At 42.2% G+C, this 26,944-nt stretch overlaps 1 protein-coding gene across 6 annotated transcripts in view; it reads right to left on the bottom strand.

Moving 5' to 3' along the window:
- Positions 1-26,944, bottom strand: part of RNF216 (ring finger protein 216) — a 125,245-nt gene that overhangs the window by 88,444 nt on the left and 9,857 nt on the right. For 5 of the 6 annotated variants that reach the window (XR_006284396.1, XM_037909963.2, XM_043524159.1 and 2 more), the window contains 6 exons: positions 15,631-15,756; positions 14,259-14,392; positions 9,896-10,765; positions 6,493-6,569; positions 1,641-1,743; positions 659-823 (listed from right to left, as the gene is read on the bottom strand). Coding sequence is in view for 5 of the 6 variants with exons in the window: in XM_037909963.2 (XP_037765891.1) it covers positions 659-823; positions 1,641-1,743; positions 6,493-6,569; positions 9,896-10,765; positions 14,259-14,392; positions 15,631-15,697 (1,416 nt within the window). In the remaining variant the exon portion in view is untranslated. Of the gene's footprint in view, positions 1-658; positions 824-1,640; positions 1,744-6,492; positions 6,570-9,895; positions 10,766-14,258; positions 14,393-15,630; positions 15,757-23,494; positions 23,619-26,944 lie in introns of those variants that run through there. The other variant, XM_043524158.1, reaches the window with a different exon arrangement.

The following is a 26,944-nucleotide window of genomic DNA, read 5'->3' as shown; positions in this document are numbered from 1 at the left end:
AGACTAGGCTAAGATAAATGTATTGCCCATTGAACTCACTTTCTTTGAGTTGTTCTGCAGTTCTGCTACATGGATATTCTTCTAAAAGGAAACTACCATGCAAGCTAAATCTAAGGGGGCCAGAATGGCTCAGCAGCCTCAACCAATTCTTTATAACCCAAGTGATTAGAAAAAGAATGAGTGAGGAGAGAGGGATCTCACACATCAGCTGTAAGTTACACAAGGGTCTGATCGCATCTCATTGTTACTCATCTAATTTAGGAGGTGACACTCCGTTATGTTGAAGTTGTGTTTGTATACAACTGACATGTTTGTCTTAAGATTTGGTTAGCATAGGCTCTACTGGCAATTACACCTCCTTTTGGCCATGAGGCCTGGAATATTCCTCGGGACAGGCTATGTTGTATCACCACTAACTAGCCAGCACCCCCAATAACTCTGGGAGAAGCGTAACAGCATCAGCAGCAGGATGGGATACTTCAGAAATTTCACAAAATCAGCCATTTCCTACCAGCCACTGATCTGAAGATCAATTGCACTCCAAATAAAGGAGCATTTTTAATACTAGCCGATGGTGCAAACAAAGGCACCACGCTTCCCCCTTCCAGCGCCAGGGATAGGCAGCCTTGGAAAGAAAAACAGAATCTGACTGAAGAACCTTTCGTGTGATTGCATAGTGTCCCTTGAGTTCATGTAGTGCCCACTTGATGTCCTGACTGCTTAGCATTTTGAAGTCGGCCATAAGGAGGTCAGCTGCTTGGATAAAGCATCGTTGATCAAGCGGGGCGAGTTTGGAAAAGTCAAAGTAGTCCACTTTAGGCACCTGGAGAGAACATTAAAACAGGAGTTAATGCAAGCCTGACCTTTTAAAAATAAAAAGGTTTTCCTCTTTCAGCAGTGATGAGCAAACACTGGCAAGATCACACAGAACTAAACTGACTGTTCTGAGTGTGTGCGCAGTGTGTGTAGAATTAGGTTATTCTAATGATCAGTGGGTTCATCTGAGTAGGATTAAGATTTGCTCTGTTCTCAGAAGCATGAGACTTAATCTCTATGCCGACTAGCCCATGTATCACCATTTGAGATCTACTTAAATAAAAGGAAAGCAGCCAATGGGGAGACAAGGAACCTTTCCAGTTACTTTTGATGGAAATAAAGTGGGGAAATACACTGAAGCAGCTAGCCAGTCTAGTGGCTGAATGGCAGTGCTCCAATGCCACACGAGAAGAAGATGATTAGAATTTCAGTCTACTTCATACTCAAAGGAGCTAGGTATGCAGAAGCACTCCATATTAATATCAATCACCTACTGAAGAGGATTGAAGGAGTTAGGGTGCTTTCCGTTTCTCCTTGATGGAAGGAGATTGCGTGTGGTGCAGTCTTGTACAGTACATTTGAAGGGATAAACTGGCAAGAATTAGGAATGCACGATACCCAATGGAAGAAAGCCCTTTGGAAGTCATTTTACAAGCATGCTTTGGATAGAATTACTTATATTACAGATATACCAAATGACCCCCAATCAGGGATCAGGGCTTCATTGCACAAACGTAATGAAAGGAAAAGCTTTTACTGAAAGCAGCCCAAATCGAATGTGTTTGCTGGGATGCATATTAGATATGAAGACACTTCTCACTTGCCTTTGTCTCATCTTGGCTGGCGAGCAGGCTGCTATTGGGATTTAAGACCACTCTGCCTTCCTTCTTTGGATAATCTGGATTTTCCAGAAGAAAATTACAAAGTCTGCAAAGATAAGTGTAGTTACTTGTGGGTTTGTGAGCCCATATCCCAGCATACATTCTTAAACTTTAGAATGAAGTGGGTTTTTTACCCACGAAAGCTTATGCCCAAATAAATCTTAGTCAGTCTTTATGGTGCCACCGGACTCCTCGCTGTTTTTGTGCATACAGACTAACACGGCTACCCCGATTTTCAAATTTAGCTTCTTCAAATTAAGAAGTTCTATGGATATGCTACAGCTGGGCACCACAGGCTAAAAGGCAGCATTTCAGGTTAGAATAAACTACCGACAGGATGATTTGAAAGACAAATCCACTCGCTTTTATTTATTGTTCAAACATTTGAACATTCTTTTACTTGACCCTGAAGTTCAGTTCACACAGATGAGTTAACATCATAATTATTTCCATATCAGAAAGGAGATGGCAAATATGACTTACGTCACTACATTTAAGGGCAGCTATGGCCAGAAAAGTTGCCATGTTAAATTAGGCACCTTCTTTGGGTGCATTTCAAATCACTTTTGATTTCAAATAAAAAACATTTACTACTTTTTAATTTGTGCTTCATTGTAGAACTAACCGCACAGAGATTGAATAGGGAAGAGTAACAGTCATCATGCATGCAGCACAAGCTCAAACCCAGTGGTTGCTGTTTCAGCTAGTACAAAAACACCTTTTGAAAGTTTTGTTTTAAGATTAAAGAAATCCAAGAGCACAAGGTGTTGCACCAGCCCTGCACCCGCCTTTCCAAGCCGGAGATCTGTTTCAAATCTTGGTTTCTTCTCTGTTTCTGTGTGAGGATAGATGGAGGTCGGAGGATTTAACCATGTTTAAATTTGGTTTGAATGTAGGGTACATGCTCTGAATATGGGTTTCACTGCAATAAGGTTTAAGTCACACAGGCACTGTCTAGACCATGTTAGGAACTGGTTTAGCTACAACTGTTTAAGGCATATTTAAAATTTGTTTGTTTTAAAAATAAACCACATACTTCACTCCAAGTCCAATGCAGCAGAGGTTCTACTACTACCAATCACAAATTTGGCAGATGAAAAAGTTTCAGTTTAGCTTAACTAAAAGCTTTTGCTCAGAAAAGGCCATGGCAAACAGCTCATCAGGACATATACGTTGCCAGAGTTGTGAGGAGAAGATTTCAGAACCTATACCTACAGAGGAAATGGGTTGTAGTGATCAGAGTAAAGGACTGTGAATCAGAACTCAATGACATATTGCCAGCTCTGTTACTGAGGTTATGACTATACTGTGGCAAACGACCCATAGCATGGCTGTGGCCGGCCCAGGCCAGCTGACTTGGGCTTGCAAGACTGAGGCTGCAGGGCTATAAAACTGCAGTGTAGATGTTCAGGCTCAGGCTGGAGCCTGGCCTCTGAGATTAGGGTAACCAGACAGCAAGTGTGAAAAAAACGGGACGGGGTGGGGTATAATAGGCGCCTATATAAGACAAAACCCCAAATACTGGGACTGTCCCTATAAAATCAGGACATCAGGTCACCCTATCTGAGATGCTCCCACCCCTCACGGGGTCTCGGAGCTCAGGCTCCAGGCCAAGCTCAATCATCGGTGCTGCAATTTATACTCCCGCAGCCAGAGCTGACCTGGGCTCTGAGACTCGGTGCCGCAAGTTTATCGCAGTGTAGACACACATGCCAAAACTAGCATGGCCAGTCAGGGTCACACAAACAGTTCCTTAGTCTCTCCATCCACACAATGGGATAAAACCTATCTCAGAGGTGCTCGGAGGAACAGTTAATGTTTGTAAAGCACAGAAATCTTTGAATGAAAGGTGCTAGATAACAGCCATAGCATTCTTCCTAGCGCCAGCCAATGCTAACAACTCACGTTTGCGATCAGAAGAGGGGCTTTTTTTAAAAAAGCCAGTTCAAATGCAACACTTTCCCACCCTCACAACACTGTTATTTTAGTCCAACTCTCACACTCAAAGCGAAGAGTTATATTAGGCACCGACATATTGACCCAGAAAATAAGCTCAGTCAATCAAAAGTGTCCGCAAATGAAAATTTACGATATGGTACCCTGCTAAGTGGGATGTTTACATTTTATCTGGTATGTCAGAGGACATTTTTTAATATGTCCGTCTTAGAAAACAGCTTCATGCCACGGCACTGTATATATTTGACAGCATTTGCCATTTTTTTAAAAACTGCTGATGTCCAGTGAAATGGAAATTTCACAGAGCTCAAGCCAGAGCAGCTGAAATGTAACAATTTTAATTGTGGAACAATCAGTTTACATTTTAATTATTCTGTATATGGTCATTTGGGTGTCTAGAATTTTCAGGGAAGTTAACCTTCAATATGCCTAACAATTAGCTAAATGGGCCCCTCTATGCAGTGAGCATGCTGTAGTGTACCTGCACCAGAGGACATCAAGCCTGTGAAGAACCTTGTCACAGCCCAAATCTGGCCCCTCTTATTTATTACCTTTCAGCTTGGCATGCCATTGAGATGAAAGTGCTCTTGCAAGTAAGGCTGATCAGTGCTCTGACCTGCTTATTCCAACACAAAAGATGTGATGACAACCCAAAAGATAGCTTATTAAAAGGAATAAAAATACAGGCAAGAAGCCTTTCTTGACCCGTCAGTCACCCATGCACTACAGAGCAGATATTTTTGAGTGCCTACTGGATAAACACCCACTCACCTCATTTGTCCTAGATCAATAGGGTCCTAGAAGCTAAAATTGGAGTTTAACTCTATTGAACCCTTGCAGAATAATATGGGTAATTTGACTCAATGATAGGAGACTGATGGGGAAAGGATGCTTCAAAGCATGGATAGGAAAGTGAGAAATTAGTGGCTTCTATTAGGGAAGCCAAAGTCCCAAACTCTTGTCTCTGGTGGAGAGATCTTAAAGCACAAACAGCTATTGTGGCAGACTTGGAATTCTAGGACCATTATGTATTGAACATCCTAGGTTCATTGCTGACTGTCCTAATTATGGTTCCACATAACTTGTAGATTCATGCATCCTGATATTGTTCAATTCATTGTCTTGTTTAGCCAGCCAAGAACTATCCTCATATAAAAGATTGTGAACACTCCAGCCACTGACCATTATTTTCAATTTTTGCTTTGCTTACTAATCAGTTTTAACATGTTTAGGCTGTGAAAGGGCATCTTCAGGCCATACTGATAGGCTCTACGCTACAGACCCATGCTGATGAAGCAAAATACTTGGAGCCACTTCCTCTTCTTTCAAAATCCTGCAACTTATCCAGTTCTGCTGATACCAAGACATTAGACTCCTCAACTGCCCAGTTGTCAAGATTTCAGCAAGGAAATGAGGAAGAGGGTGGTGCTGCGTTAATGAAGTACATTGCTCTTTACTCAGTGTTCAGTGGCATTTTGATCCTAGGGTGATCAAGAGAGATCTCAAATACAGTGTTTAACATAGAATAATTTTTCTGGAGCAACCAATGCAACTGGCAAAATAATTTAACAATCCTCGGACTGGTTTTACTTGCCAAAGTTTTGCTCGAGTTTCTAGGCTACCAGCAACTGATATTTATAAAGTTAACACTATCAACCAAGGGCATGTTAGTTTTGTCATGTATATAGAAAATATTTAGAGAAAAATCTAATAGGACATGCCACTGCAGTGTTACGGAAAACCGCATCAAAGCATCAGGTGGCGAGTCCAGGACATAGTGTCAGCTTTATAAGGAGTACACGCCCAGTTTGTCACAAGCTGGAGTGCAGGAACAAACAGGAAACTCTTTTCAAATCAGATAGGCAAAGGAAAGTCAAGCCCATCCACTGACTTTTTTAAAGCAACAGGGGGAGGAAAGCTAGTAATACATCAGGACAGTCTGTAAATATTAAGGGTATAAATATGAAGGATGGAAAGAAACTATCTAAATGTCTATTTAGAAGCAATGGAATATATTTAAGGAACTACCAGCTGGAGGGAATGTAACAAAACATCTTCCTGAACATGAGATCCTGTAGGCTGCGGAGTATTTCCCAAGGGAAGGAATGGAAACCTTTGTGCCAGGACATTCAAAACCAGGCTGAATAATGTCCTAGAAAAATATTTTGCAGAGTACAATCCTGCATGACCTAATAAGACTTTTTAACTTTGTGATACTAAGAACATTCCAAAAATGAGACGATACAAAGTACCAACATACTACTCAATTTTGCCAAGAACCCAGAAAAGTATTATTTTAAGCGCTACTTGTACCTGAAGGGGTATTTCTAACGTAGCGAGAGAGCTTTAGGCGTTCTGGAATAATTCAGTCTCCTTTGAGCAATGCTTTACAAAAAAAGTCATCTCTGTGCTTTACTGCAGCCGAGACACCTACTGGCATTTTTCTAGAAGTTTGTTAGTAATTAAACAACTCTAGCTGTGACACAGAAAGATTTGAATGAATAGAAAAGCTGAAGGCAGAATATTTTTCATATTACCAAGAGTAAGGTTGGTGGAGCTAGAACGTAACAGCAGCCGGTTTTGCTGAGCAGGGACAACGCCAGGAGTGGGGGAGGCTTTGTTTTCAAGAAGGGTTCTGTTACGATTAAGGAAGGATCTGTGCTTCTAGACATTCATGGCAATGCAGACTTCCTCCCCGGCACATTTTGAAGCAATATGACTAGGGTCAGGACAACAAATCTGTGACTGTAGCCAACTTATTTGTTATTTCATGAACAAACAGTTCCATTAACCAATTTACTGCTATGTGAGAAGCTCGGACTCTCCGCTCTGTACTTACACATTTAGGTCATAACAGTTCTTGATGTGAATTAATTCCTCAACATACTCTTTCCTCACATCTGGGAATCTTGCTTCCTACGGTGGGAAAAGCAAGAGGTTTGTTATATTGGAAATTAAAGTAATAGAAAAAACCTAGCAGCAATATCAGTAGGAACAGAACATATATAACTTAGCTAGCTTGTCCCCTCCTTCAGGTGTCAGAGCATCTTCTATGAGAAAATTTAAGCTTAACCAGCCTGGAGAGTGGCAACTAGAGAGTTTAGGTTCCCGCATTCACTATCTACTCACCACACCCACCCATCCCTTTGCACAAGAAGTTAGGCCAGCTACCCTTGGACACACTGGGGGGTGATACTGAAGGAAGGCTCTATGAAGCAAGTGTAGCTATTGTTTAACAGTTTCCTGTCCTAAGTAGTTTAATCTTTTCTGCTAAGACACGCAAAGCCCTGAAACACAATCAGTAAAAGGAGTGCACTCCAAGCACCCAGGTGTCTGTCAATACTAAGATAAACCAGAACTGAGAAGACCGAACATTTCTTATAGTTTTTGTACAAAGTTTTTCCAGCATTTTCCTTACAAAAGGCACCACCCTATCCCTAAAGGGATAGGGAGAGTAAACCTGATCATGTACAGCATTTTGACTTGCAAGACTGTAAAAAACCATAGTAGTTCAAGAACAAAAGTCAACTTTATGTCATGTCCAAAGTTAAGCCCAAAGGGAACTGTGAAGAAGCACAAAGGGATCTCACAAAACTGTGTGACTGGGCAACAAAATGGAAGAAGAAATTCAATGTTGATAAATGTAAAGTAATGCACGTGGAAAAACAGAATCCCAACTATACATACAAAATGATGGGGTTTAAATTAGCTGTTACCACTCAAGATAGATCTTGAGGTCATTATGAATAGTTCTCTGAAACTCAACGTGAAGCAGCAGTCAAAAAAAACTAACAATGTTAGAAACTATTAGGAAATGGATAGATAAGACAGATAATATCATAATGCCACTATATAAATCCATGGTACACTCAGACCCTGAGTAATGCATGCAGTTCTGGTTTGCTGGAAGCTGGGAATGGGCGACAGGGGATGGATTTCTTGATGATTCCCTGTTCTGTTCATTCCCTCTAGGGCACCTGGCATTGGCCACTGTCGGAAGACAGAATATTGGGCTAGATGGACCTTCTGTCTGACCCAGTGTGGCGGTTCTTATGTTCACCTCATCTCAAAAAAGATATATTAGAATTGGAAACGGTACAGAGAAGGGCAACAAAAGTGATTACGGTTACAGAACAGCCTCCATATGAGGAGAGATTAAAATATGCCAGGGGATAAGGAGTATTTCTGCCTCCAGATTGTAGCACAATCTGTTATTGTTGCAGAGCTTAGGTGACCGCTCCATTCCACTAGGCATTGTACACATGAAGTAGAAGACCATAACTGTCCTGAAGGGCTTACAATCATAGAAGACAACACAGAAAAAGGGTGGGGTAAGGAATATAAAGCTATAAGCAAAGGATGGTTTTCCAGTATCAAGTTAGGGTCATGATTTTAAGTTATTATAGGCAGTCCTACCAGCCCCACCTTTTCCTAAAGTTACCTGACACTCCTTCCCCATTGTATGACCCTGTTTTCAGTTGCTTATGAAACTTTGTAAAACTGTTTGTGATGAAATTTACATGCCAGGCGTCTGCCTCTGGCTAAGTGTTTTGGAAAATTTCAGCCAGAATGGTTCAGCATCCCCAAGAACGACGCTAAGAAAAAATACATTTTGCCCATGTTAAAAGATTTCTGGTGACATTTTGTTTCAAAACCCCTGGAACCTCCATGCTTTGGAGCAGGAAATTGAAATCTGGCAGGGGGTGACCTCTGTGCCTTTTTCCATCCCCATGAAAATCCATCCAAATTTGGCCAAATAATAAGTTTTGGGGGGGGGGTTGGGAGAATTAGGAGGAGGAGTCAGTTTGCACATGCTCATTAGGCACCTGCTAGAGCTTCACAGGTAAAATTCCCAAATAATCTGTCTGCACTAGGCATGCTCCAGTTTGCATGTGGGCAGGACTTCCCCTGCAATTGCAGATCTGGGGGGCTGCAGGCTGGGCCAAGGTGAGGCATCAGAAATGAGCACAGGAAGCCTGTATCTCCTATGCTCTGAATGACACCCTCACCCCTCCAGCTTAGCCTAGGCAGGATGGAGGAGAAAGTTGCCTAATTTGAATGCAGAGGAGACAGGAGCTGGATGTGGCAGGGGATGGGGAGGGAAATCTGGAAACAGCTGTGCAAGGAGACTGGGAGTGGGATGGGAAGTCTGGAGAGGTGAGACTAGGATTGGCTGGGCAAGGAGATTGGGACAAGAAGGCAGGACTGGGATAGGGCAAAGAGGATGGGGGAGAAGGAAGGGAGTCAAACTTGAGGGAAATGAGCAGGAGAATCTGTGCCCACTAGAGAACACACTCCTTCAGAACTGGGAACAGAACCCAAGATTCCCAAGTCTCACCATTCCTCTGCTGTCAGACATCTGTGAAAGCTACTGGCAAAGAGTCTCATCCACTTCTAGTGCTGGTCCATAGAAGATGACAACCTTCTACTGCTATCGTTTACTCTTTTGGCTCAAGTGAGATGGATCTAAAGGTGCCAATCCTGCTGATGACCCATGTGAATGTCAATATGATGCCACATGATGGAATTTGTTTTTCAGATGGCTTTTTAAAAAATTCAGGAAGTTACACTCAACAACTCTATATTAAAAAGAACAGTATTAAGGATGCCAACTCAGGCACTCAGACGTTAGGAAATGCTAGAATTAAGGTTGCCCAGGCAACCTTAATTCAGCCCCTTTGTTTTTATGCATTATAATGCAGTCTATAATTGCAGGATCACATACTACTATTTCCACAGAACCTCTGCTTCATTCAGTGCACAGAATGAAACTGCTCTGAAGATGAATCAGGGCTGTGTAGTAAAGGAGACATGTCTTTAGGACCCTGGATTCATTTGTTGCTGAAGTCAGAAAGCATGTAGTGAACGAGGCAGGAGGGTCTCATGGTAAGGATAGATGAATGCTACCCCTGGAGAACTGAATTCAATCCCTGCCACTGCCACAGAGTTCCTGTGAGATATATTCAGTTTAAATGACTTTTGCCTAACTTTTCACAAGTGGTCACTAATTGTGTGTTCATTTTCTGGGTGCCCAACTTGAGACCCTGGGGTCTGATTTGACAAGGTAACAGGCACTCACAGTTGCAACTGAAATCAATGGGAGCTGTGCTTTGAACTCGTGAAGTGCTGTATCAGGACATGTTCTGTCAAAAACCCCAATCATTTTTAAAGGCTATAAATGCACAGTGTGGGCAAGAGAATGTGGTGACTTCCTCAGCTAACACAGCACACAGAATACTTACTGTTTCTTTGATGAGCAGGGCAGTGAGGTCTTCGTCCTGCCCAGCAGCTCCTTGCTCTGGAACGTTACCAGAGCCAGGCTCATGTGATCCCTGTGCAGGGAAGGCTGGGCCTGGCTGTTCATTGTCTATTGCTGCCCACTGGCCTCTCATTTCCTCTGGTGGATGAGCTGGTTGAGGAGAAGCTGGGCCTGGAATCCCATCCTGTTGTGGTTCAGGTCTGGGAAAGGCTGGCCCAGGGTTCTCCTCCCGGTATGCCCTTAGCAAAGATCCCAGTTCTGCTTCAGGCTGCCCTTGCTGCGGAGCACAACAGCTTGCTACAGTACGTGGCTCATTGTCTACAGGCTGGAAATAAGGATGATCCAACCGACTGTTGTCTCTGGTGGCCTGTCTGCTTGCTGCTGCAGCAGCAGCAATTGCTCCTCTGAGGTTTTGTAAGAGGTCTTGATCCAGGTCTTCATCCTCCTGGTCCTGTACTTCCCGATTTTCCTCCCATTTAGGTAAGAAGCCAGCTTCCTCCAGGTTGATTATTTCCCTTTCACCACTGGGACTTGGACTTGTCTTTATTGCTTGAACCACACTTGGCCCAGGCTCTGAATCACCCCCTCTTTCAACCCTGTGCCTACAGTGTTCAGAGGGTCCAGGCAGCTGTGAGGCATGGTTTCCATTCTTGTCTCTGCTTGGCCCTGCACCATTCTCCCCCATGTGGTTACAATGGGCTCTCTGGCACACCACAAAAGGCCGAATCCCCTCTTGCAGATGTAAGCTCTTCAATGCCATGTCACCCTTAGATACTTCTCCCAGCTGGTTCACACCTTGCCACTTCGCAGCGGATCTGATGACATTGGGACGCAGAATCTGCTGTTTTGGGGTCTAAAAAGAAAAGAAAACTGAATAGTGGGAGCGCTCCATTTTGCATACGTCATGGAGTAGTCTGTCTAGATGACCTGTGCATCCAACTAAAATTCTGGCCTGAGGCAGGGGAAGTAAGATGTTTAGCAAGCAGTATGATAAGGGCTCAAATACTCATTACAGGCAACTTGCCCTACCTTATATTTCATGGTTTTCTCGTAACACAGTTCAACTGTATTTTCACTCTGACCAAAACTAATAGTAAAAGATGTCTGGGCAAACTAAGTACACATGATTTGAATGGACTCCTATCACTCTGCGCCGCCCACCATTAAAATAAGAAGTGGGAACTCTGACCAGTTTGATAATTACACCTCAGTTCACCAATTCACTTAACAGGCAGCAGGAACCAGAATTCATGTGCTAGTCCCAGCCACTGTTTCTGCTTCTGGCAGACTGAGGTTTGTAACCCATGAATCGAGGCTGAAGAGCCATTCCTATGTTTTTCGAACACTGGAATGGAATGGGCACTCTGTTAAGAAATCGGTTTTGCTAGACACCTGTAAGTGCTTTAATGGGAAAAAAATTGGACAACTTATAGGATTTTTTTAAAATAGCTTGAAGGTGAAATATGCTTTTTAAGAACAATCTAAGTAAGTTGCAGTTTTTGAACTTGTTCTGTATGACGACATGTGCAGGTGAGAAATAATGTTATAAGGTAGAATATGCTTTGCCTGAATATCACGTGTATTTCTGCAGCTTTAGAAAAATGTAACTAAAATCTGAGAATGTATTATGCACCAGATCATCAAAAAGCATATTTAGAAGTATTTTTAGATAAACCAAAAGATTTTGTAACCCATTAGAACCCAGTCTGGCAGTCTGGTTCAAGTCCTGTGTTTTCTTGCAACGTTAACTGTCAAAAAAGTGTAAGGAGCTGATGTCTGCCTCTGAGGACTCATTAAGTCTTGCAGGGATAGAACTCCAAAAATCAGGTTATGGCACCATGTGCCATAAGTGTGTCTTGCATTTTAGAGAAACTAGACAAGCTCCATATCACAGGGAACTTGTGCACATTTAGGATACAAGACATTACGAGGGAAGGTGACGGACAGACAAGAGTTACAGCAACAGGGTAATGTTGTGGTGGTGTTAATGTCCACTCAGTGGTTATACTTTTTCCTACACTAACATTACATTCAGTGGAAAAGTACAGTTCATAAGCCCGTCACAGAAGAGACTTTTAAGAAATTTGAAGAACAGGGTTTGTGTGACACCAAGAGCCAGATGCATGTGTTAGGGGCCAGTGGAGGAATGTACTCAGATGCAAGTGGGAGGAGGCAGGAAGTGGTTAATTTTGCACCCTGGGCAGAGTAAATTGACAAGGATTGGAGGAAAGAGAAACAGAAGAGTAGGAGGAGTGATACTGAGAGAGATCTATACATATTCTGTTAAGGAGTTGAGAATAAGTCATTTTAGTTCACTTAAAATCCAGATCTCAGGATCCAAGTTAAGAGTACAACAAGGTAAAAAGTTTGGCCACAGAGCTGCTTTGGTTAACTGTAAAACTCTGTTTACATTGTCTTCAAGTACTATGCTTCTGTTTATTTAGAGAAAAACAATGAACATACCATGACACACTAAGTATCCAATCATCTCAAGAGATCCACTTACAACTTAGTTGTCCCCTCTGACATGGAGAAAGCATGGATCCTTTTTGTAGTACACCTGGCAACCTGTGTCTCTAAACTGTACCAAACCCTTGGGTTGCTTAGTCAGGAGAATTCAGGGTGACAATGCTCTTGGACTTCACCTCTCCCCAGCAACAGTACTGAGAGCAACCTCGGAGATATTTTTGTATTGACCCTCGCCCCCAAGGAAAGATAACCACCTCCAAGAAACTAGAGAGAAAATGTTGGCAAGGTGGTGTGGCAAAAGTGGAGCTGGGAAGCAATGAACTATAATAATTTTATTAATACTGTGTGAGACCAGGTCAGCAAGGGAAGATTGTGTGTTCTGGGTTATAAGGCTTTCCCATGTGAATGCACTCCTCTAACTTATATTGGAGTTGTGGGGGAAGAACAAACGAGGAAAGAAAAACAATGCCTTCCCAGATCAGAACATCTAGGCACATACTAGAAAGACAATGGGGCCCCAACTGTTAACTTCAGAGATATTGTGTCTTGTCTCCAACTATAAACCTTGTTTTGTAATGCTGGAACCTACCAGCTCAAAGGGATTCAAACGTTTAAAAGTGGATTCCTGAGAAGGTAAGGGCACTTGTCAGGAGTTGTCTAGGGAAACAGGCTCCATGGAGGAATCTAAGGAATTGGGCCTTCCCAGATCCAGGGAGTGGTAAGCAAGCATTATGTTTAGGCTGATTTACTATTTTTAAGATGTTTCTCTTAAATGTTTTTGTTCTAAATAAAAAAATATACCTTGATCACTAATCACCACTGTCGTTGCCCCAGAGGGACTAGAATTGCAGAGTCTGAGTCTAGATGAGACCTGCTAAAGCAATTATGGTTAACACACTGGCGACTGCATCCCAAATGCAGTCAGAGTGAAAAAAATGCTCCTTTCCATCCCAAGAAAGAGGTGCCAGCCCAAGACCCAAAGCAGTACATATGGAAAGGAGAGGAAAGGTGTTAGAGGAAAGCAGTAGTCAATAGCCCCACAATTGCATACCTTGGCAAAAGCTTATTGCATACAAAACTGAAGTCAAGAATGCAATGCATTCAGCATTGTGCCAGGAACATATGCCCCCAAAGTATAATATGTAGGCATCGAACCAGGGCACTGGTATACTACACGGAAATGGTTAAATTTAAGACCATATGGCATTGCTTGATCCTTTTCATGCTAAAGATTAAAGCCAAAAACAGTCATTGCACACTCACCTTACACTGCTTTTCTCTTAAGAAGGCTGGAAACACAGAGTCAGTTTACCACAGGTTCCCTTATGTGTCAGTGGTCAGGACATTCTGGTTCTTAACGCTCAGATTTGATCACTGAGACATGCCAGATGGCTAAATACTCAAATATATCCCCACTTCCCTAAATGCAAGTCCAGAAGTTTACTGGAAGCAGTGGGCAAGAATTTTGTGCTCTTGACCGCAGAAGTGGCTGACATGCCCATAAATCAAGCAAAGTCCATGACCACCCTCATTTTAAATATGGAGCAGCCCTACACATCCCAGTATACAGTGCTCCATCTTCTTGGATTAAGAGAAAAATCATTGTATGCTGGGAGCTGTAATCTTTGTTGGCTACACCACCTGTCTTAAGCAGCATGGTTTTGTTAACCTCACTTTACCCAAATAAGATGGAGGAGCTGAAATCCCAAAAAGTTGCCAATGCAGCCATCAGCTAACACTAAGCTCAGGTGCTCCTGCTGAATAAGCTACCGCAGTGGTCACTGTGAGCTCTGAAGGAGCATGTTATTCACCTGCACAATAGATTATTCAGAGAGGCAAAGAATAATGTGGTAATGTGTACAACATATGAAAATCACCTCCACCAGGATGACTACATCGTCGTCGTCTTCCTCCTGCCGCTGCTGAACTGGCGTATCTAGCAACAAAGGCAATTCTTCATCTGAGGAGTCCGATATGGTGATAAGTCCTTCATCTCTCCTGTTTATCCACTCTGCAGTAAGGCAGATAACATTATCTATTTGCTAAAGGTTTGCAGCAGCTCAAATATTTAGATCCTACAAATTTCAATCTTAAAATAAAAATAAAAGTCCTAAAGTTTGCAATGCAATAATGGGGAAAGGATCTCAAATTCATTGTTAGAATCCTTACCAGTCAGCATGCTAACGTAAGGAAACCTGTACAAGTGCAGACAACAGCAGAAGACACCTCAAACAGAAGCACATGTAAAAAATAAGTTTATTCTTTAGTGCTGTGCAAATCCTCATCTCAGATTCCAGCAGGAGTTGGTTTAGGAATGGTATAGCAGCACAGGCTGCTGCAAGTGCTAATAGATACTCTAGTCTCAGTGCTCAGCTTCTTCCATTCATTTCCACAAGGAATGGGATAGGAGGCACTGCATACAGGAGACTCCAGCATGGTCAACATCTTAAAGGCTGTTCATTTGATTGATCATTTGAGCAGGTGCTGGAGGAGGGAAAGGGATCCAAGTGCCATTCATTTGCTTATGAAAGCAAAGAATGACCTAGCAGGAGTCTGAGTGAATGAGGTAGGATCACCGGCTTTAGGAAATCTACTACTCCAGACAAAAGTGTATTCTGCCAGGAAGTGGTGTCTCTATCTTAAAAGGCTCTTTCCAGGAATGAAATAAGAACACAGAAAATAAACAGAGTTACTGGAACCTTGAACAAACTTTTCATCCAGAGATTTATGGTTTCTCTTACCCCAGAGGCAAAGCATGGATTTGATACTCAAGATTTTGGTTCAACCTTCAGTAATCCAATACAACAAAAAACTGCCATGACAGCCCATCACTTGCCTACAGAGAACAGATTTATCCCTTTATCTCCAAATACACAAAGACACCGGTATTTTAAACTCCACCTGTGAAGGAACAAATGCCAACTTACATAGTCTATTAGGACATGAATGCAAAGCCAGCCTCCATGCCAGGAGACCCTTAAAAGGTGGGCTGCACTACTAGCCCCTCAAAGATTTGTGAAAGTAGCTCTATTCTGAGTGCCTATTTCCAGGAGTTTAGCAAACTGCCTGAAGAAAGTGGAATGGGAGAAGGAGAAATTCACACTTCTTGGCAACCAATTGAGTATGTGACTTGGTGCAGCAAAGCATGCTAACACCTTAGGTATTACTCTCACAGCTTTCAGAGGTTTACTGCTTGCAAGCACTAGTGTTCGATCTAGGGACTTTGCAAGTGCATGTGAAGTTACTTACCTTTCCCACTGTGGCTACGGAAACTGTTCAAGTGAATTACCTCTTCGTTGCCACCTCCCTCTGCCATTTTAAACAGCTGTGCATATGAGCATCAATACCTGAGCATGGCAATCGCAACCTCAGGACCTGAAAAACAAGACAGAAATGGGAGTGAACACACAGATGGTCCCATCTTGTTCTCTCTTCAGAGCCCACACCACACACGGACTAATTTCAGTTCAGGAACGATTGTGTTCCAAGACCCTACTGCGACTGTGCTCAGTTGGATTTTTTCCATTGCAGGTTCTAGAAATGCAAAATTACTTCAGGAAAAGCCAAGCACACACATTTTAAGGGAGCTAAGCCTGTGACACAGTGATCATATTAAGCAAAGAGAAAACAAGCCACTTGAGGTGCATAGCAAAAGGTAAAGGTGGCCCTTCACTGGAGAGAATCAGTGTTTGATATTTACTGTACTAGTCAGAACTAAGACACGTAGTATCTCTGGCCATTTAAAGGCAGACCTCACCATTACACTTCACCTAATTTTGAAACAGCCTCATCTACAGTCTTTAATTCACTGATGGGATCTGCTTCTCAGATTTATTGTTTCTACCACTGCACTGAGAGGGCCATTCTTGAAGCCAAAGGCCTAGTTATTTTAAATGTCATCCAAAGAAAGGAATCATTTAAACTTGGTTTAATTTTAGTGTTCTGGCAAACAAGCCAGGAAACTCAGATAACAATTAAATCTCTCCTTTATTCCTAGTTTTCAGCCAAGATCACAAGTCATTCAACAGATGGAATGCCTATTCCAGTATAAAAAGACTTGATAGGAAAGAAAACTAGACGGGTAAGAAGCTGCCACTCTTCTGACCTGGAAAAGAACAATGGGGAAGCAGGATTTCAAACACCACCACCCATCGGCAAAACAAAGGACAGGAGAAACCACAGAAAATAGCTTCCGCAGAGCCTCTCTAGGGAGTGACTGTGTTACACCACTGAATCTGTTCTAGGAGTTTGCAAACATGCTCACATGGGTGCATTACAGATAAGGCTACGTTTATGTCATGGAAATCACTGAATCCGTGACTTCAAGACCTCCGTGAAATTCTCTGCTTCAGCCCCAGGAACTGTGGGACTCAAGCTGGCAGGCAGCGGGGCCCTGGCAGGGTTCCACTAACAGGTGACAGTCTCCTGAAGGGGGTCCCCCTCAGGGTTCCAGGGATGGGAGACAGATGGGGGGGGGGAGTAGAGGGGGACTCCTCAGAGAGTGGCTGGGGTCTCCCTTTTTCTCTTTGGGAAATATGGGTACCCCACAGCTCCTAGCTGCCCTGGCCTGGGTCACAGCTGCCAGCCACCACGGTGACACAGGAAATCACAGAACAGCAAGAGTCACAAACAGGTCACGTCTTCCATGAATTTTTGTTTGTTGACTGTGACCTGTCTGTGACTTTTACTAAAAGTAACCGAAACAAAGTCCTAGCCTTAATTATAGATGCAGAGTAGAAGCGCACACATGCTTCACAGAGAAGGAATCAGACGTAGAGGACAAAGTCTTCATACACTTATCTGAATAGCTCTTCCTGATACAGACTAAGCATCTCTGGGGTCCTCCAGGCCCTGCTTGGCCAACCCTCCCACGTGCACACCCACACCCAGTCTTTGGTAGAAAATTCTCAATGCTCCTCAAAACAGGACATGGTCCACTTTTCTTTTATTCTGAGGAACATGCTAAAGTGACTGAAAGCAGATGAGACCAAGGAGGCATGAGATGCTATGGAGAAAGTGACAAACTGGCTTTAAACTACCAGAGCCTGGTGGGAAAGATGGGTAGCTCATTTAAGGATCCCTAAAGGAAAAACTCTAAACTCACACTACCAGAAATGCCACTCTCAGTCTTCAGAGGTAAACCAAAGAATGACACAGACTATCAGGTGGGGTTTTCTGCTGCCATCTGCTGGTAGAAGACTAACTATTTGTGTAGGCTGGTAACTGGACAAAATTGTAGCAATTGAAATAATGGCACTGTGTTATCAGTTGATAAACCCCATCACCACTATCCTTACGTTATGAAGCAAGCCATACCACAGTTTTTTTCTAGAGCCAATAAGAGATGGTATCTGTACTATGAAGAAAGCAGTGAACTAGAATTATGCAGAAGTTGAACTCAGGAGCAATTTTATCTACTGGTAGAACAGTTTTTCATCTTGATTTTCTATGAATCTTTAAACTGTTTGAGAACACACAATGAAATCCCAAATTGACACTTTATTCATCTAGTTGGAGCTTTCAGGTATGTATCACGGTACTGTGCACTACACTTTCCCTGGCAGTGAACATACAGAATGCAAATACGTATTATTCCCCCGTCCATGGCACACCCACACCAACACTGCAAACAGGCAAGTGAAGGAATCCCGGGAACTAGCTGTCTTTCACAGACTTTGTTCTTAACACCTGGCAAATGCCCTCAGATCATGCTTTACTCTCCACAAGAGATTAGCTTCCTTTATAAGGCAGAGGATTTTGGCTTGGATTAGTTTCTCACCCTGATGAAGTTTCTTACATCTGAATGTGAGAAATGTGCAAGATGGCACCCAACTGACTATTCCAGCACAAAAGAGAATCTGGACTATGAACTCAAAGGAAGATTCCAGAAGCCATTCCAGCATAAATAATAGATTTTCATCTTAGAGAAACAAGATGGATAAGGTGGTAATTTTTACTGAATCAACTAAAGAAGAGATCTGGTTAGCTCAACAGAAGTTGGTTCAATACAAGATTGCCTCACCCATACAGTCTCTCTAATATCCTGGGACCAACGACGCTGCAACACCATGACAAAGAGATTTCCATCTTGCTTTTTGTGATAGTCCATGGCTATTTCAGTTGCGGGAGGGAGAGGAAATGTCGAAGACAAGGTGGCAGGGAAGCAAACCAAATTACCTGAGAGCAATGGCACTCAACCTTTCCAGACTACTGTACCCCTTTCAGGAGTCTGATTTGTCTTGCATACCCAAAAGTTTCACCTCACTTAATTCCTTGCTTACAAAATCAGACATAAAAATACAAAAAAAAAAGTGTCACAGCACACTAGTACTGAAAAATTGTTCACTGTCATTTTTGTCATTTATAGAATAAATCAATTGTAATATAAGTATTGTATTTACATTTCAGCATATAGTGCTGTATAAACAAGTCATTGTCTGTAGGAAATTTTAGTTAGTACTGACTTTGCTAGTGCTTTTTATGTAGCCTGTTGTAAAACTAGGCAAATATCTAGATGAGTTGGTGTACCCCCTGGAAGACCTCTGTGTACCTCAAGGGGTACATGTACCCTAGCTGAGAACCACTGCCTTAGAGTCTAAGTTATGTGATTATACTCAGTGGGGCAAGGAGGTGGTGGTGGGCTGGTGCTTTTTTTTTTTTTTTTTTTTAAAAAAACCACAAGTCTGAAACATCTTGCTTTGAGGAGTTCAAACTTGTCATAGGAGAAGTTTATGACGTTTAGACACATTTAATTAAGTTGACACAGAAGTTAACTCCTGACAGAGAGGGCCTGTAAGAGTATAAATTAGAACAGCTCTTCTGCACAGGAACCACCCAAGACACTCCAGGTCTCTAGATGCTTTGAAAGTCACATGTGCTATGTGTCTACTCCCATCATGCACCAGTACAAACAGATGCTCCCCCCACACCTCAAAACCCCATCACCAGAATGAACAGAAGATGGCACACTGCAAGTTTGTATTTTACATACTAGACAATAGCGGGGTTATCACACCACCTAACAACTCCTGTCCTTCCCACTCCCAGTTCCCCAAACTCCCAACTTCAAATACGTATATTTTAATATGAGCTCGGAGCCCAAAGTTGTCCTGTAGGTAAAAAGGGTTCCTTTTTGATGTAAGAGTTAATTGCCCACTGTGAGGATGGAAAAGTGATCTATATTACAGACATGAAGTATGCATTCTTACGCAGGGCAGAAGGAACACAGCTGAGAACTTGCTATACAAAGACCCTATCTGCCAGTCATTTGAAAAGTGGTACATTTCAGTCCCTAGGATTCTACTTTACTACTGTAGACAAACTGCAGTAACGGCAGCAGCTACAGAAAGAGGAAGAAAAGAGTTAAAGTATATCCAAACAACTAGTCACCTTTATCACCTGCATAAGAAATACAGAGGCAAAACGAAGAATGAACTTCACAAAGTCTAAAGCACATATTGAATCTCAGCACTAGAGACTCTGCTAACTCCCAGCTAGGAAAACAAGCCTTAGCTACAGGGCAGTGTGCAAATACACAGCTGCAAAGCCCATGACTGTAGACAAATGAGCATGATTGAGTGTTGAAAGAAGTGTTTTCAGATCAGTAGAGCAAGGATGTTGCTCAATACAAATTTACAGCACCAGCAGTGAGAGTCAATGCTCTAGGAAAATAGAGCAGTTTTTCCTTACTGGCACAGTCAACCACACCCAGACCCACTACACCAGGCAGAACACCCCAGTTTAAGTAATTGAGCCCAATATCAAATAAAGAAAGTTAATAGTTCTCTTTGCAACACGCAAGAGTTAATGTTGCACACTGGGCATAATTAATAACCTACCGAGGAGGACTCTGACATTAACTGCTGGCACTACTGGGGGAGGAAAATAGCCCTTACTGTGACGATTATCTTTTTAACAAAGACAGCATTGTGTCATTTCTGTAGACAGGACCTAAAATTAACCAGCCCCTAGGCTGCCAGTTGTCAATATTTAGTATAAATATTCTTGTGTTTAAGGTCTTGTCTACATTACAAAAAGAACAAGAGTACTTGTGGCACCTCAGAGACTAACACATTTATTAGAGCATAAGCTTTCGTGGGCTACAGCCCACTTCATCGGATGCATAGAATGGAACATATAGTAAGAAGATATATATATACATACACAGAAGGTGGAAGTTGCCACACAAACTGTAAGAGGCTAATTAATTAAGATGAGCTATTGTCAGCATTACATTACAAGTTGCTTCATTTCACCTTGCACCAATGCAACTGATTAAAGCAAGTTGCAACAATGTAGTGCAACTATTCTAGCTAGAGAGGCACATAGTGTAAGAAGGCCCTGCACAGTATTCCCTGCTAGCAATGCAGGGCCCGTGGATTGTTGCAATTACCCAACCTTGGCTGCTTTCAGAGCCTGCATGCAGCTAACAGGAAAGTGGCTTGTCAGGTGACAGCCCATGCTCAAGCTGTCAAAACTCTCACCAAAAGGTAGGCAGGAGAATTTTGGGACTGCATAAGGAGGACTAATTGCACCGTTGTCATTGCCCCATTAGCATTTGCTATCTACACGATCACTGCAAAAAAGCCCCCAGTGACACTGCACTGAGTAATGCATGTCACAGTAATGAGTTTTGCTCAGAGGAAGGGCAAATGACTGCAAGCGCCTATGTGTGCATGTGTGGTGTTTTATAGGTATGCTAGGGGTTGCAACAGTATTGGCAATATGCTTTAGTGCAGAAGAACTTTCAGAGAACTTCTCCTCCCAAACCCCATCCAAATTGGTCCATAACAATTTAGCTAGTCTTGTTCCCTCCTCTGCAACATGACTCATCATGCTGGGAACTAAAACATTGGTGTCCACATCAGAAAATTACTGCTCAAGGCAAAAAATTAAGAAACCAGGATTTTATTCTCCATAACCAGCTGTTTCACCCAGAGGGAAAACTCTTCCAAATACTTCACAAGAAAAAAAAAAAACCACTTAGAGTGGACAAGTTTTTAACATCCTGAGGAGTAATGGCAAGCAGATACATAGACAGATCGTATCTCAAGCAAATTTAAAGGAGACAAACCTGCCCTCCCCTACAGTAGAATGACATGTGCACATACACCCAGAAAATGAAGGAGCTTTGAAACAAAAAAATGGTACATGGCAGTCTGAATTTGACTGCCATGTACCATCGAAACAACTTCATGAGTAAAGGCCAGACTCAGTGGAGTGCCAACTCTTTCCGTTTACCACTTTTCTTTTCCTGAAGGGCAGTGATCAAAAAGCCAAAGGTGAATCACTCTAAAAAAGGTAAAAACAGACTTTCACCCAGAACAAGACATTCATTAATATCCTAATAAGGGTCTGTTTCAAGAACCTACAAGCATGGACAAGTTCCACCAAGTGGCATGAAAAAGAAATTGATATGAGTTTGTAGTGCCAGGCTGGAAACAATTCGATAGGCAACAAAGATCAAAGAACCCTACAGTTTTACACTGAATGAACATGGTCTTTCACTGCATGAACAGTAAAGAAAATGAGCAAAAAAGATGAAAAAAAAAAGTTACACTACATCCTCATTTGCAGGACTTTAGTTACAAGGGAAGTATAAACCTACTTATAACCAGACTAATCACCACCACAATTCCAATACAGTCCATTCAAAGGATACTAACAAAAGGATTAAACCTATCCAAAAAATGGAGAAGAAATACACAGAAATATGGCAGACAAGCTATTCTGTCCCTGTACTTCCACCAACACAGGAGAAGATTGAACTGGGATTTATATTTCACTCCCTTTAGGCTAACAATCTTTGGGAGGATGATGCACAGTTTATACCACGATTTTGTAGCCTCTGTGAGCAGCTTACAGTATATTAAAGGAACACCATAAACATAAACAAAAAAATGGAATCACATTGAAGCTCCCCTACCCTTCTTACTTAACCAAGATGAGATTAAAGAGTTATTTCTCTCTATTTCTGCTTCTTTACTCTGCCTATTTGACAGCAATGTATAATCAGCATCCACTACTCTGTGTGTGGGTCTTTCACACTGCAATAAGGGAGAAAAATTAATAGAACAGTGTGATTGTAAAACCACAAAGACTGGTAGGGCACTTAAACAGGTGTAGTACCTAAAACTACTTTTAATTTTTTATACCTACTAGACTTCAAGTTGGCAGTATCCCTCTACTTACTTCTAGACTCATAGGTGTACTTTCCAGTCATGGCCCATGCCTAAGGACATCATGATCTGCAAAGCTTCCTGCTGTCCCAATTGCAGCTAAGAGCTGAAGAAGCTACTCTAGTGTACTGAATATGTTGAGATCATTGATGTACTGGAACTTCCGAGGACTATCAAAAACCCTTATGAAAAATACCAGGAATGTGCAGTGGTGACTTTTTTTTTTTTTTTTTTAATTCAACTTAAAAGGAAATTCCAAGAACAACCACCCAAAGAAATTCTGCGTGCAAGGAACAGAACGCAAAGTGCCCTCCCCAAGTACTTCTCAGCCTCCCCTTGTTTGTGTTGGGATGGATAAGTTCAGATGGCACAAGAATTTAGAGGGGAACTCTGCTTAGTTATTTTTTTATAACAGTTGTCTTTAAAAGTGTCATTTAATGTTCTGTATTTATGCAGTTTGGAGCTTAATGTTGCTTGGACAGATCTGTTTTAGTCCTTTTCATGTTCTGGCTTTAGCACAAAGCTGCAGTGTTTGGGTTGGGAAGATAGGGAATGCTGAACTCCTAAGTGTGTTGAAGAGACACCAAGCTCCCCACACAACAATTTGAGCCCAAGCTACCCAACAATATAGCTCCCTTATATCAACAGAAAAGTGTCAGATCCCACCTTTTCCCTGCAGGCAGCTAACTTGTTTTCTCTTGTAAAGCTAGTTGAATTTTTGGCTGATTTCAAACTGTTAAAACAAAAAGAAGCTACTTAAATAATGCTTAAAATTTTGACTAACACACAAAAGGCAAGATTCACACCATAAAAAACAGAACAGCAGCCTTTAATCAAACAAAACAAAACATGACGCGCTAAACTAGCCTGGCTTAATGTTGTATGTTTTAGATTGAAATTTCTTTGCAGATTTCATTACATAGAGCAGCACCGACCAGAACACAATTGCTGAACAGAGCTAGGTAGAGGTTAATGAAAGCTCTCCAGGTTAAATGATAGCTTCATAGGCAAAGAGTCTGACAATATCTGCTGCTCATCTGGAACTGCTGGATTACACCTTTCAAAAGAGTAAAGCCAAAGTTTACAATTTATACCTGCAACACTGGTTCTGTTGGAATACACTTGTGCCAAGGTCAAAGGACAGCAGACGCACTGGGGGGGAAATACGATGAGAACACTGGCTCCAGTCGAGTAAACATTGTCCTGTCCTCTAGAACAGTGGTCTCCAAAGTGGGGTGCACAAGACGACCCCTGGGAGTGTGGCAGGAGAAGCGCCGCCGGCACGCCGGCCGCAGCCCTTCCACCTTTTTTTCCCTGGGGGTGCGCGATCAAAAAAGTTTGGAGACCACTGCTCTAGAACTGTGCCTCTCAACCTTTCCAGACTACTGTACCCCTTTCAGGAGTCTGATTTGTCTTGTGTAACCCCAAGTTTCACCTCACTTAAAAAACTACTTGCTTACAAAATCAGACATAAAAATACAAAAAAGTGTCTCAGCACACTATTACTGAAAAATTGCTCACTTTCTCATTTTTACCATAAAATTATAAAATAAATCAATTGGAATATAAATCTTGTACTTACTTTTCAGTGTATAGTTTATAGAGCTGTATAAACAAGCCATTGTATGAAATTTTAGTTTGTACTGACTTCGCTAGTGCTTTTTATGTAGCCTGTTGTAAAACTAGGAAAATATCTAGCTGAGTTGACGTACCCCATGGAAGACCTCTACGTACCCCTGGTTGAAAACCACGGCTCTAGAAGTTATGAATGTGTGGACAAAGACTTTTGCTGGCGAGGCCACTTTGTTTCCAACTGCAGCATAGCTTACTGCACTTAAAATAATAATAATAATAATAATAGACAGTGCTATCATAGTTTATACCCTTTTTACCAATAAAACAATGCCTCTTTTATGACCACCATCATTTAATCATATTTCTCCAGGGTGTTCTCTCCATTCACTTTTGTTACTAGTAACATCTATGACCACTATAGTTTAAAGATTAGCAAAAAAGTAAACAATGTTCCTCAGAGAGCACTATGAATAGCCAATTTTTCTGGAGGGACAGTTTTTGCTATTTGTGTGGGGTTTTCCACATATCAACCGGGATGGGGTGGGGGTGGGGGTGGGGGTGGGAAGAAGAGAGACTTTAAAAAGTTGGAAAGTAATTATCACATCACAAATATTGGCAGGAGGACTCAGAGGCAGGTGTATCTAATACTACTTTTAACTCATTTTGAAACCATCTAGATTTCAAAGTTGACTGTGCCTTTAAAGTTACTTCCTCTGTTACCACTTGTCAAATTCAAGTACTAGAAGTTTCATAAGACGGGCCAAACTGGGTCAGACCAGTGGTCCAGCTAGCCCAGTATCCTATCATCTGACAGTGGCCAGTGCTAGCTATTTCAGAGGGCACGAACAGAAGAGGGCAATTATAAAGGGATCAATCCCATCATCCGGTTCTAGCTGTTAGGGACACCTGGAACATGGAGTTGCGTCCCTGACCATTCTGGCTAGTAATCACTGATGGATCTATCCTCAAACAAAGGCTTTCCAAACAATCTGAGTCAAATCAGACTAATGCCCTTGTGGTGAGGTTCTGTATTGTCTCGTTACTCTGGCCAGCTGAAGAGGAGAGTGCTATGTTGGAAAAGCAGTATGCTCAGCTCCAAGGATGAGGGAACCTTGGTCACTCAGCCGATAATGCCAAAGTGAGCCCTGAAAGAAGACTGACTAGAGGAATGGTTACTGCAATTTGAGGCCTTGTTTTTGTCTGAGAGTGAAATGAAGAACCCCGAAGCTTTACAAGTGAAGGGATAAATCAGCATTAAGATACTGTACAGAACATTAATCTGTAACAGCAGTTCTCAAGCCGTGGCCCAACCGGCACACAGCTGCAACACATGTGAGATCCTCAGGGCCATACAGGGAGCGTATGTGTATGTATATATATAGTGTGGATGCAGCCCACCAAAAAAAAAAAAAAAAAAACCAAACAAAAAAAACCACCACAGAGAACTGCATATGCGGCTCACAATGGTAAAGAGACTGAGAATCACTGCCCTGTACACTCCAGAAGAGAATTTTAACTTGCAACTTCCTTGCCTGAGATAGAGCAACAGAATCTCAACCATTCAAACCCTTTGGACCACAGCAAATATGTTGGGATAATCAAAAGTCATGCTGGCAGTTCACTACAGGGATGGTTCAGTTATTAGAAATACAACTGTACTGGAATTTTGGAGTAACACACACACACACACACACACACACACACACGGTGCTACAAATGGCTTCCGAAACAGCTCACAACTCATCTTTCAAACAAACAGTTGTTTTAAGAAGCTATTTTGTCCTGAGGGTGGGGACCAAAGGAATGCCATGTAAAACCATGTGATCTGCTGTTCAACACACTCCATTACAACAGCCATCCGTTTTTCTTCTAGTTTTCACTCTTGTAGATTAGCTGTGACTTCTACTGAAATGAAGATAGGCAGACAGCCTCTCTTCCTGATTCAGAGGAACACAATTAACTTGAAGTTACTTTAAAACTATTCTTTGAAACTTGAAGAGGCTTCGGGTGCTGCACCTGCCTGTCAGTGCCGCTGACAACCTATTATTTGACTTTGCTTTCTTACTTTTAATACGTTTCTCTTTTCCTCATTGTGCAAAAGGCACACACGGAGCAGGAGAAACTGACTGGCTGCCTGCAGAAGGGACACAATGAGACTACTAGTATATAAAGTACTAAAATACATAAAGTAAAAATAGTGCAGAGTCTTTCCTCTTATTTGTCTTGACAGTTTCAGGAATCTTCAGTGTTACTTGTAACAAGAATAGATATAAAAATCCAGCCATAAATGTGATTTTTAAACTGCTGTTTAACACCTTGGATGCACATCTTCAAGAGCCCTTAAGGCTGCTTCTCCAGCTTCTAGCCTAGGCTCTTAAGGGGGAGCGAGAGAGATAGGACTGCTGGCTGGACTAACCCCAACATGCTGCAGCTGGGAGGAAGAGCATGAAGTGATGCAGGCAGCTGGCAAACTGCTGTCAAGAATCAGGGCTAAAAGAAGCAGCTCATGGAAGCTGCAAGGGAGAGATCAGCCCAAAACCAACAGGTGCAGGCCAAAATCTCAGAGCCGCTTTAAGTTGACAGCAGCAGAGAGCATTGGAGACAAGGGAGACAGGGAAACTAGTTGTAACACAGTGAGCATAAGGGCTTCTCATGGTACTCCAAATGTAGAGCAGCTGAGCAGAGAATGAACCCAGTGGACTGAAGAACCCAGGAGAGAGAACACTGAGCAGCACTCAGGAAGATCTGATTTAGACGTGGATCCATCCATAATGCACTAACCAGGGAGCGTCACTAAGGACAAACAGAGA

The sequence above is a fragment of the Chelonia mydas genome, chromosome 10 (genome assembly GCF_015237465.2).
Source record: "Chelonia mydas isolate rCheMyd1 chromosome 10, rCheMyd1.pri.v2, whole genome shotgun sequence".
Lineage (NCBI taxonomy): Eukaryota > Metazoa > Chordata > Testudines > Cheloniidae > Chelonia > Chelonia mydas.
Note: the sequence above shows the minus strand (reverse complement) of the source record. Positions and strands in the feature narration are given on the sequence as shown.